This window comes from Pan paniscus, chromosome 4 (assembly GCF_029289425.2).
Source record: "Pan paniscus chromosome 4, NHGRI_mPanPan1-v2.0_pri, whole genome shotgun sequence".
Lineage (NCBI taxonomy): Eukaryota > Metazoa > Chordata > Mammalia > Primates > Hominidae > Pan > Pan paniscus.
Genome location: NC_073253.2, coordinates 171,988,294 through 172,000,339, shown reverse-complemented (window position 1 = coordinate 172,000,339; position 12,046 = coordinate 171,988,294). Strand labels below are relative to the sequence as shown.

Genomic DNA, 12,046 nt, shown 5'->3' with positions numbered 1-12,046 from the left:
TGCTAGGCTGAAAGAGGGGTGATCTTAGCAGGAAAAGACACAACTCTGTGGCTTCCCATTATTTTCTACTGAGGTGGTTTTGAGGTTGAGGGAGACAAACTGAGAAGACTTTAACCACTTGTCATTCTGTAAAAACTCCCTTCTTTGTATATATAATTTCTGGTCTCCTCAAGGAATCATTGTCTTTACAATTTATAGTACTAGGCCATATGTTTTTTATTGTTGATTGCTCCTCCTCTTTGAATTTTGGAAACAAATATGTTGATGTTTATATAGTATTGATAATTGTTCTATAATGCCTAGGCTATTTATTTGTCCATTTTGTTTGTAAAATTTAGTATGGAAACCACTTAAGACTAAGATCTAACCCAAATTGTAGGCTAGCTAGTGGTCACTGGTTCCATGGATGGGTTTAAGTCTTTGGATAAGGCTAAGAAATAAATCTGGAAGAAGAATAATGAAAATTATATAAACAAATAGTGAATAAAACTAATGTTTACTGAGTGCTTTCTGTGGGCTGGATACTCTTACAGTATCTGATATGATTGTTAGCAAAACTCATTAAGGTTAAATGCAGTTATCTCATTCAACAGGTTAGGAAATTGTTACTCAGGTTACAGAACTTGCCTAAGGCCACACAGCTAGTAGAGGCCCAACCTGGACACCTATTGTCCAACTCTAAAGCCAGTGAGTGCCCTTCACCACAAGGCAATACTGATTATTTGTATCTTAACAGTGCCAAGCCACAGTTCTAAGTACAACTCCTTAAAGCATTTCCCATGCAGTGGAATATAAGCAGCTGAGGTAATGGTCATATGTTTATTGTTGTCTCTCTCAGCTTTCAGTGATACCTGTTCTCTTCTACCTTTCCCCGATAGTTGTACTCAGACCCCATTGTTCCTTTTTGAAATCTGTGGCTGCTGTCATCAGCAGTTTGGTTTTTGGATATATGTTTCATAATGAATTCTCTGCCTGCAGCTAGTTTAAATAGCTATTTCAACCCTCATAAACCACAAGTACTCCTTCAGAGCAACCTACATACACTTCTCTGCTCTTTTGTAGGGGCAGTAGGTTTCAAAGGAAAAACAGCGGCAAGCCCCAGTCCAGTCCATTGTGATCATAACATTTAATAGAATTACCGTATAGTCCTAACCATCTATCAATATCAAGTCTCTCCCTTCAAATTTTCTTCTACCTGCCCACTCATTTACCACTTACCACTTTTTCTCTTCCCATTCTTTAGCTTCTTATTTTCCAGGAGAGGCAGCCTGCTCTTGTAGAAGAACATATGCTTCTGTAAAGTCAGATTTGTATTGCATTCCTTGTGCTTTTTTTTTTTTTTTTTTTGCTTTGTGACCTTGATCAGGTTACTTAATATTTCATTTACAGTCAGGCGCAGTGGCTCACGCCTGTAATCCCAGCACTTTGGGAGGCCGCGGTGGGCGGATCACAAGGTCAGGAGTTCAAGACCAGCCTGCCCAAGATGGTGAAACCCCATCTCTACTAAAAATACAAAAATTAGCCAGGTGTGGTGGCAGGCGCCTGTAATCCCAGCTACTCAGGGGGCTGAGGCAGGAGAATCGCTTGAACCTGGGAGGCAGAGGTTGCTGTGAGCCGATACCACACCACTGCACTCCAGCCTGGGTGATAAGAGTGAGACTGTGTCTCAAAAAAAAAAAAATTATTTACTGTAAAATAGAAATAATGATATATTCTTTGTAGGGTTGTTGTAAAGATAAAGATGTTTATAAAGTCTCTGGCACAAAGTAGGTCCTCATAAAACAAGAGCTCTTTTTTCCCCTAGAATCTATTGATACAGTTTAATTCAGCAAGTATTTATTAGCATTTAATCTGTCTTAGACTCTGCTGAGGATGCTGAAGAGAAAAAAAAAAAAAAGAAACAAAATAAAACCCAGAGTCTCTGAATTCAGAAAGTTGCATGGTGTAGAAGGAAGACTGACATATAAATGAATAGGAACAGAAATGTGGTAAATGCAGTAGTGGTATATGGACAGTACTAGAATCAATTAATTCTTTTTCCATCCCTATCTGTGGAGTGGTTTCCAAGTATTTCTTTTGGAAAAATACGTGATAGTCAAGATGGGGGACAAGTAGAGACAGAAAAATAAAAAATAGAACTCCTAAAGGATTCTGTAATCTTTGAGGTGCCAGCCTTTTAAGAATGGATTTTAGCAAGGCACTTGATAAAATCTCTCATGAAGTGCTTGTACATAAGATAGAGAAGTATGGGCTGGTTGATAGAATAGGAGGTGGATTTGAGGCTGGTTCTGTCCTGGATGTTTTTCTCCTGCAGTACTTTAATTTTACTTATAAAATCTCTGCATTGGAAGGAACCTTAGATCATTTAATCTGTGCCTGACTATATAATCTGATTCCCCCCTTCTAGTTTTTAATTTGATTTACAGAAAAGTATACCGTGAAAAGTATGCCTCCTTCCTCTTCCAGTCTTCAAGTATTCCTGTCATCCTCCCCAGAGGCAAACACTATTACTAGTTGCTTGTGTGTGATCTGGTTTTATTACGCATATCTCTTTACACCTTGGGTTGTAGTTATTTGAGTGTGTATGCTGTCTCCATTAGTAAACTGCACTCTCCTTAAGAGCAAGGACAGTGCCTCATAATTTCCTATATCTCCCCAAATTACTTGCACATTGAAGATTGTCAATAAATGTTTGCTTAATTATTTAAAGGAAAGTTGGACCAGAGAGAAGACAGACTTCTCTGGTAACATGTCACAGTTTTGTCCTTGGCCATATCCTTTACAACCATTTTTCCCTAGTGACTTGGATAAAGATGTAGAAAGTATGGTTGTCATATATGCAGAGGACACATAGCTGAGAAGGAGAGCTAATAACATCAGATGACAGTTAAGACTGCAGATGATCTCAACAAATAGGAATGTTCAGCTGAAAAGAACAGGAACAGATACAAAATCCTGCGTTTAAGGGGAGAAAAAAAAATACCCAGCAACTTAGTTACCAAAGTACAGAATTAAGAGACTTGTCTTGGTAACATTGTATGGTATGGTATGGTGTATGGTATGGTATGGTGTATGGTATGGTATGGTATGGTATTAATTTTTTGAGACGATCTAGCTCTGTCACCTAGGCTAGAGTGCAGTGGTGCTATCTCAGCTCACTGCAGCCTCAACCCTCCTGGCTCAGGCGATCCTCCCACCTCAGCTTCCTGAGTAGCTGGGACTACAGGCAAGCACCACCATGCTGGCTAACTTTTATATTTTTTGTAGAGACGGGGGTTTCACCCTGTTGCCCAGGCTGTTCTCGAACTCCTGGTCTCAAGCGATCTGCCCGCCTCAGCCTCCTAAAGTGTTGGGATTACAGGCGTGAGCCGCTGCACCCAGTGATAACATTTTATTTGAAGATAATTTGGGAGGGTAGGGGATGGATCTTAATTTCCTTTAAGTTCAGTTTGAGCCAGTAGTATACCAGGATTGTCAATAAAGCAAACAGCCTTGACTGAATCAGTAGAGTATGAGTCCACATGGGGTAGCCCATGGTTCTTCTGTTCTTTTTACTAGTTGGATTGTTTGTTGAATATTGGATTCTGTTTGGGGTGCTACACATATTAAGGAAAACTGACAAATTGGATTGTATATCTAAAAGAGGTTAATTAGGAAGGTAAAACATAAGTATAGGAATCAGATCTAGATTCTATCCTGGGTTTTACTATTTAGTAGTTTTGATAGCATGGTGAAGTCAATTCCTCTTGGTTTATTTCCATACCATTAAAACCGGGGAAAAGTAATAATACCAATCTGGAGGGTCATCATAAGGATTAGAGCTAACCTAGGCACTCAAAGATTTGTCAATCCAAATCTTAATAGAATAGCCGTAGTAACTAGGTATAGTTCTTCCTTTGATGATGGTTGCATTTTAGTGGGGCAGAAAACTGAGTAAATCCAAGATTTTGTAATGCAGCTTGTTAAGTGTTCAAAGAGGTGACTTGTGGAAAGGTGGGTAAATGTATTCATATAGTCCCCAGTAAATGCAGATTGAGGCAGATTGCAATTAGAATGGATTTCCCTAGGGGGAAGTGAATTTCCCTCAGTGAAAAGATACAGCCAAGTTGGCCGGGCGCAGTGGCTCACGCCTGTAATCCCAGCACTTTGGGAGGCTAAGGCAGGTGGATCACCTGAGGTCAGGAGTTTGAGACCAGCCTGGCTAACATTGTGAAACCCCGTCTCTAATAAAAATACAAAAAATTAGCTGGGCGTTGTGGTGGGCGCCTGTAAATCCCAGCTACTCAGGAGGCTGAGGCAGAAGAATCACTTGAACTCGGGAGGCGGAGGTTGCAGTGAGCCGAGATCGTGCCATTGCATTCCAGCCTGCGTGACAGAGCGAGACTCCATCTCAAAAAAATAAATAAATAAAAATTTAAAAATACAAATATAAAAAATTAGCCAGGCATGGTGGGACATACCTGTAGTCCTAACTACTCGGGAGGCTGAGGCAGGAGAATCACTTGAACTCGGGAGGCGGAGGTTGCAGTGAGCCGAGATTGCTCCATTGCACTCCAGCCTGAGCAAGAAGAGTGAGATTCCGTCTCAAAAAAAAAAAAAAAAAAAAAAAAATACAGTCAAGACTGTATCATTACTTGTCAGGGATGTTTATAGAAGGCATTTTCATATGAGTAGGAGGTTGATCTAGAAGGTTAGGCAAACAGTGGCCAGCCATGGGTCAAATCTAGCCAGATACCTGTTATTGTAGATAAAGTTTTATTGGAACATACTCATTTGTTTATGTATAGCCTGTGACTGCTTTCCTGCTAACAGTGCAGAGTTGAGTAGTTGTGACAGAGACCATATGTCCTACCAAGACTAAAATATTTACTCTCTGTCTCCACAGATAAAGTTTGCTGACCCCTGGACTAGCTAAATGCTTCACAACCTAGGTTACTCGTAACCCTGCTAAATTATCTGTTGTGGGGATTTCAGGTGTTAGGAGGAAAGAAGGCAGAGTTTGAAGTGAAATTGTTGTAGTTTTTCTTGTTATGCAAGGAATGAGCTGGAAAACACTTGATTAAATAACCTCCAAGATCCTTTAAGAGACTATTTTATAAACAGATGTCTTTTGGTGTGAGAGACAATGTATTTGTGTATCATTTGGGCTAAAGCCATTTATACCCACTAGAATTGGGAGGTGGTATTAGTGTAGTGAGGAAAGACTGGTTGTAATAACTGTTCTGAGCCACAGTTTTCTCACTGCAGAACTTTTCAGAGTTTTGTAAAGATTGGAGCTCATGTAGGCACTTGGATGGCTATCGTTACTATATTTCATAGAGGACCTCACTTGAGTGTGTGTCATACCAGATAGAATTTTGCTTGTGAAAGTGTAAATCCCTCCCTTGAGTGCTGCAAGCTGGGATAGTACACAGAAACCTTTTCTTGGTGTGGAGTAGATCTTTAGATCTCATGGCTTAGCATACAGCGGAATATCTTGTGGTGGACAGAATATTGTCAAAACATTTGTTTTGGTGCAAATGTTACAATCGCTATTCTCAATTCTAGAAAGATTGAGACTTCCCAAACAATGTACTTCTTCCAGTGGGATAAGGTTTTAAACTTTGCTTCTTCCTGTGCATTTTGTCTTTTATATTCAGAGTCTATTGGCAGCTAACTATGTGTATATATATATATTTTTTATATTAAAAGTATTGACTCGGAGACAAAAAGAGGCCAAGGCCAAGACCAAGAGTGACAGTGGAACAGCTGCCCAGACTTCTCTAGACATTGACAAGTAAGTAGGTATGCTGCATTCACGGAGCTCTTGTATAACATACCATCGTTTGGACTGAATAAAAAGACCAATTCCTATCTTACCCTGTATTTCTTTGGCCTTCCAATTGCTTCATTGCTTGGATGCCTGAATTTTCTTTTCTTTTCTTTTCTTCTCTCTCTCTCTTTTTTTTTTTTTTGAGATGAAGTTTCACTCTTCTTGCCCAGGCTGGAGTGCAATGGCATAATCTCAGCTCACCATAACCTCCGCCTCCTGGGTTCAAGCGATTCTCCTGTCTCAGCCTCCCAAGTAGCTGGGATTACAGGCATGCACCACCACGCCCGGCTAATTTTGTATTTTTAGTAGAGGCGGGGTTTCTCCATGTTGGTCAGGCTGTCTCGAACTCCTGACCTCAGGTGATTGGCCTGCCTCGGCCTCCCAAAGTGCTGAGGCGTGAGCCACTGTGCCCAGCCCTGAATTTCTTTTTCTTATTCCTAGTCTCTGTCAGTGTAGGTGGCCTCTGTATCCCTTTTTAATACACTAAAAGCAATCCTGCCACCCACTCCACTTCCACATTGCTCTTAGGTTTCTGTTTTCTTTAATTTGCTTATTGGTATTTGGTGCTCTTTGGGAAGCATTGAGCATTTTGTATAATAGTACAGAAGTTGAATTGCAAAAGGTTGGGCAATATAGAAGACTTTTTGGTTGTGTGTTGCAGCTTGACTGAGAAAGCTCATTCTGAGGAAGGGGTCAGAATCACAATTCTCAATTAATTATTCAGCCCCATTAGGAAGGAACTAGTCTAACTATGGTCTTATAGGTAATAATTGTCAGAAACTAGATTTGCCTGACTCATAAGATCCCCTTGGTTTTAAGAAGCTAAAAAAAATTTTCCAAAGCATGCTATCTTGGACATCAAAGATAGCACAAAGGTGCTTCCTCCTGAAAGTAATGTCATTACCAACAGTAGATTAGAGCAGTTACTAAGCAGAAACTTTTATCTTTGAAATACAGATCTTAGACCCTGAGTTTCAGGGCTGTCTTCCCTAATTTAGTTGAGCAGAGCTGATCCCTTTGGAATCTTACTGTAATGTAGACATTCGTCTAGGAATTCCTCACATTGTATTGCAGTAATTTGGTTTTAAAAAAAGAACATTTCTGTATTCCTGGTTAGTCTGAGTTTTTTGAGAGAGATACTTGCTTAATTCATGTTTATATCCCCAGCTTCTAATAAAATGTATCTGAGACAGCAATAATAGCTGTTTGTTTAGTGCCTAATATTATGTGCCAATCATTGTGCTAGGTGCCTTGTTTGTAACTCTCACTGTAGTTGATTTAAGGTAGTTATTCTTTCGTTTTTTAAGTAAGGAAACTAAAGAGAAATTTTATGTAACTGGTTAAGATCACTGCAGCTAGAAGTGATAAAGTCTGTCCAACTCTGAAACTCCTGCCTCTTATGCAGTACTTCTGTCTCTCATGTAGTAGGGAATTAATGTTTTTTGCATTAATTGATAAACCTTGAAAGGTATACTAGTCTAGCTTTTCTCTTAAGGCAGCATTTTGCTTGCATTCTTCTGGATAATTAAGTATTTGAGAGACTTATTTCTGCTATTTTAAACATCTTCAGAAAAAGTCTTCCTTATAGCTAATCCAAGTCTCCCTTGCTGTAGTTACTGAATAATAATGGCCAGAAAGAGATGTCCAAGATAGCATGCTTTGGAAAATTTTTTTAGCTTCTTAAAACCAAGGTGATCTTATGAGTCAGGCAAATCTAGTTTCTGACAATTATTACCTATAAGACCATAGTTAGACTAGTTCCTTCCTAATGGAGCTGAATAATTAATTGAGAATTGTGATTAAAGGGCCTTGCAGAGGTTCTCACCACAGAGAAAATACTTAATAAATACTCATTTTTTTCTTTTACCCCCAGTGATTCCATTTTTACTGATGCCCAATACACTTTACCTCAAGGACCTACTTTTCCTCTCTTTACCCAAACTCTACTCTTTTAAAAAAGATAAAGATAGCTGTGCATATAAAATTACGCAAAAGCCTCTGGCAGAACCACATGGCTTTTAGTAACTTCTTAGTTGATGTTGCATATTGTAGAATTAAGGAAGTCAGCATATAGACAGACTTGATTTGCTAATCAGACAAGTTCATCCACCCTGGTAAAAATGTCAATTTAATGCTCTTGGTGCTCCCTTTTCTGTTGAAATTTTAACTTCTCTTTGAAAAAACTATTACACTTAATTTTGGAAGAGTTTGACAGAATATTTTATGTCTGAAGAGCAATCAGCATTGTTTGAGATAGTTTGAAGAGCTGATTTCATTACCATCCCACTGCTGCAACAGCAGGGTACAGAGAAACAGCCAGGGAAAACTGCTAATCACTCAGTCCTTTTGATTGGCGTTGGATTAGTTTTATTGGTGATCCTGCTGAGTGAATCTGCATTGGTTGATAGGTCTCCTCCATAGAATAACTTTGCGACGTAAAAACACAATTTGAGACATATCCAGGGGCCCAGAGGCAAAAGCGCATCTTAAAACTGTGTTTTCTTCCTTTTTTCTTATTGGATAGGAATGAGAAGTGTTACCTCTGTAAATCCCTGGTCCCATTTAGAGAGTATCAGTGTCATGTGGACTCCTGTCTCCAGCTTGCAAAGGCTGACCAAGGAGATGGACCTGAAGGGGGTGGAAGAGCATTTTCAACTGTGGAGGGGAAGTGGCAGCAGAGGCTGAAGAACCCAAAGGTATGTGTAGAATGTTTTGGGAAAGGCCACCTAACCCTCCTGGTTGTCAGTTGTAAGAGGCCACAGTTCTGTTCTGGCTTTTCCCTCTTCTCCCTCCCCTCTTACCTCTATTTATCTTGAAACAAGATTTGTGCTTTTTAAAATTATTTTTCCTTTTAATTTAAAAAGTAATACATGTTCATTGTAGAAAATATGGAAAGTTCAAAAAAATATAAATAATCAGGGGAAATCATCACCTATAATTTAGCTACTCAAAGATGATAACCTTTAATGTATTGGCCTATTTTCTTCCGGTCTTTTTTTCTATGCATTGTTAATGTAATTAACACTATTCTCCCTCTCCCCCTTTCTCTCTCTCAATATATATGCAATAAGCACACACACAACATACTATATATCTAGTACTATGTGTATACTATATTCTGTGTAGTACTCGATAGGTAGTTTTCTCACTTGCATTTATGAAAACTTAAGGTGTAGTGTAAACATCATTTTGGGTTTTATTTTTAAAAATTACTGTTAATGTTTATATCACACAGATGGTCATTTAACCATACACCTATTATTGGACATTTTGGTTCTTTTGTGTTATAAGATTGTATTTAAAACATTAATCAGTCTTTGTACCACTGATGATTTCCTTAGAATACATTTTCTGATACGGAACTATTAGGTCAGTGGATGTACAAATTTTAAAGTGTCTCGAAACCTGCCAAATTGCTTTCCAGAAAGGATATCCAATTTATAATCCCACTGCCAAGAATATATGTGAGATCAACTCTGTCGAACTCCTTAGGAAGCTGCCGGGTCTGGGCCCTGGTCACTGGGAAGGATGGATGTACTTTTGGGGCCTTGTAATTAGAGATCAGGAAGAGCAAGTCTTGGCTTAGAGATGAAAGATAAAGCAGCAGCTCCATATTCTAAGGTTACCGACAAAGGAGTCACTGTACACACTAAAATGGGGAAGCCATTGTCTGTCATGCCAGAAGAAAGAGACCCCTCTCTGTGAATGGGGTGATTTTGAGGCGGAGATTTGGAGTTATGGTTTATAGGTAAGCACTTACTTATACAGCCAGTTTATTCTGGGATCACTGCCTGTAGACACTACCTTAAAATTTATTTTCTATTTTAAATCCATGATACTCTGGGCATAGCGATGTATTCTCTTCATTATAGTTTGCTTTTTCACTTGTGAAACCCTCGTTTATTAGAAAGCAAAAGACTTCCCTAGAGCTGTGGCCCCCACACCTTTTCTCTTCTATGAACACGTGTGATCTGGGCCGTGGAAGTTGTATTTTAGACTCTGACATGAAGTAACCGTTTCATCTATTTTTCTCTGTTACAGGAAAAAGGCCACAGTGAAGGCCGACTCCTTAGTTTCTTGGAACAGTCTGAGCACAAGACTTCAGGTGAGGACCCCAGGACCAGTTTTCTGGGCTTCTGCCTAAGGCCTTTCAGTGAAGATAGCCATTGCCAGCCCCCTGACTATTTGCTGGGGTTATCTGGGTACACACGTGATCCAGTCAGCCAGCCTTTTAGACTCAATCTAGGTTATCTCTCCTTAAGGAAGATGGGGCAATATGCTGTCTTATTCATCCTGTGTTTCATTTCAGGCTTTATAAATCCTTGGATCAGGACAGCCTGTTGAACTCAGAAAAAACACTATCAAAACACGGGAATACGACAAGCCCCAAGTATACCTTCTAAAGGAACAGGCACAGAAAACTAGATATGCAGACATTATTGCTTCCTCCTATTGTTTTGTGCATCATTCATATGTTACCTTTATCTTAGTGTCGCAACCTGCGATCCTGAGCGTTTGTGCGTAGTATTTAGGGAGCAGTAGAGTGGATTGGTTAAGACCATTGCAGGGAGTTAGTAATGCCAAACCTCATAGATTGCAAGAATTGTATCTGGTAAAGCTCCAAACATATTCCCTGGCATAAGTAGGCTCTTGATAAATGTTAGCTGCTATTATTACTGTTGTTATTAGTCGCTATTGTTAAAATTCACCAGATGTGGATGGAAGAGGAGCTTTTGCTTAAGCCTGGTGAGATGTGCTTACCATCTAGTTCTAATAGTTCATTCCCACCAAGCAAATCTGTTATGCCTTCTGATGACTATGAAAAGGCAGCCTCTCCCAGCCTCATATCCTGCTGTCTCTAGATCACCAGTTTGTGAATCTCCGCAGGTGGCAGATTTCCCTTGGCAACTTCCTTGTTTCTCAAGTCCAGAATTGAAGTAGATTTATTCAGAGGTTGTTCATTCAAAAGTGTTCATCTGAGTGCCCCTGCAGCTGAGTCTGTTGGACACTAATGCTCACATTCTGTGGGTTTAGGGGATTGGGGATCTGTGCTACCTGGATAGGCCTGATGAGAAGCAGTGCCTAGAGCACAGGAAGCAAAAGATCAGTGAGAAGTGCTGTGATTACCAACACTACTACCAACATTATTATTTTTTCTCTCATATCACAGATGCAGACATCAAGTCTTCAGAAACAGGAGCCTTCAGGTGAATTGGATTGTGCACTGAATTGTGGCTGTCAGCATTTCTGAAAAGTGCAGGCCTTGTCCTGTGTTCTGTGTGTAGTGTGATACTCAAACTGTTGCAGTAGAAATCACTGTGGAACTATTATGACCTCTCTCTCAGTATGACTCTGTGCTCCCCGTTTAGCTAAAGATTGGATAGCTCAATTCATTCATTGTGTTAAAACAAGCAGAGTGAAAGTTATGTCTTATTCTTCTGTACCTCTCTATCCCCATCCAACCCTGGTTTTCTGACCTGGATTCTCAAGCAGCTTGGGAATTTGGATCTCAATTCTCATTCTCTCAATGGCCAGCTTTAAGTAGTATATGATTTACCCAGTGACCTCATCTGTGAAAACAGAGTGATGATATGTGGTGGGATTATTACAAAGATTATTTGTACTCATAATCCCCTGATATGTAAAATCCCCTGATACAGTGCATAGCATGTCCTTGATGCTTAGTAGGTGTATATTGAATCTGAATTTTTTTCCTTCTCTCTAGGGTGCCTTCACCAGGGATGGAAGAGGCAGGCTGCAGCAGAGAGATGCAGAGTTCTTTCACACGTCGTGACTTAAATGAATCTCCCGTCAAGTCTTTTGTTTCCATTTCAGAAGCCACAGATTGCTTAGTGGACTTTAAAAAGCAAGTTACTGTCCAGCCAGGTAGTCGGACACGGACCAAAGCTGGCAGAGGAAGAAGGAGAAAATTCTGAATTTCTAGGGTCCAAAAGTTGGCAAAACCATTAGTAGGAGGGGTGGGCCATGTTCATTAAGCCATAGTGGTCCCTAGTTCATTGTTGAGCAAGTTTTAGCCCTGCAGTTTTCACCACCAGCACCCACTCAGCATTCTGGTTTTTATGTTTTTTATGATCTATGCAGACAACTGTGTATTCTGTTTTATAACAGTTTGTTTGAATTTACTTACAGTTAAAAAATTTAAATATATTTATGTTTGTACGAAATCTTATTTCAATAGATGGAAATTTTAATTTTTTTTCCTTCATGTTGCAG

The 12,046-nt window shown here is 39.6% G+C and overlaps 1 protein-coding gene across 7 annotated transcripts in view; it reads left to right on the top strand.

Annotated features, from left to right (window-relative positions):
* Positions 1-11,997, top strand: part of UIMC1 (ubiquitin interaction motif containing 1) — a 115,824-nt gene extending 103,827 nt beyond the window's left edge. For all 7 annotated transcript variants that reach the window (XM_008958133.6, XM_055113044.3, XM_003806848.7 and 4 more), the window contains 5 exons: positions 5,692-5,776; positions 8,337-8,508; positions 9,854-9,917; positions 10,983-11,019; positions 11,538-11,997. In XM_008958133.6, coding sequence (XP_008956381.1) covers positions 5,692-5,776; positions 8,337-8,508; positions 9,854-9,917; positions 10,983-11,019; positions 11,538-11,748 — 569 coding nt within the window. In that variant the 3' untranslated portion in view covers positions 11,749-11,997. The remainder of the gene's footprint in view (positions 1-5,691; positions 5,777-8,336; positions 8,509-9,853; positions 9,918-10,982; positions 11,020-11,537) is intronic.
* The last annotated feature ends 49 nt before the right edge of the window (positions 11,998-12,046 follow it).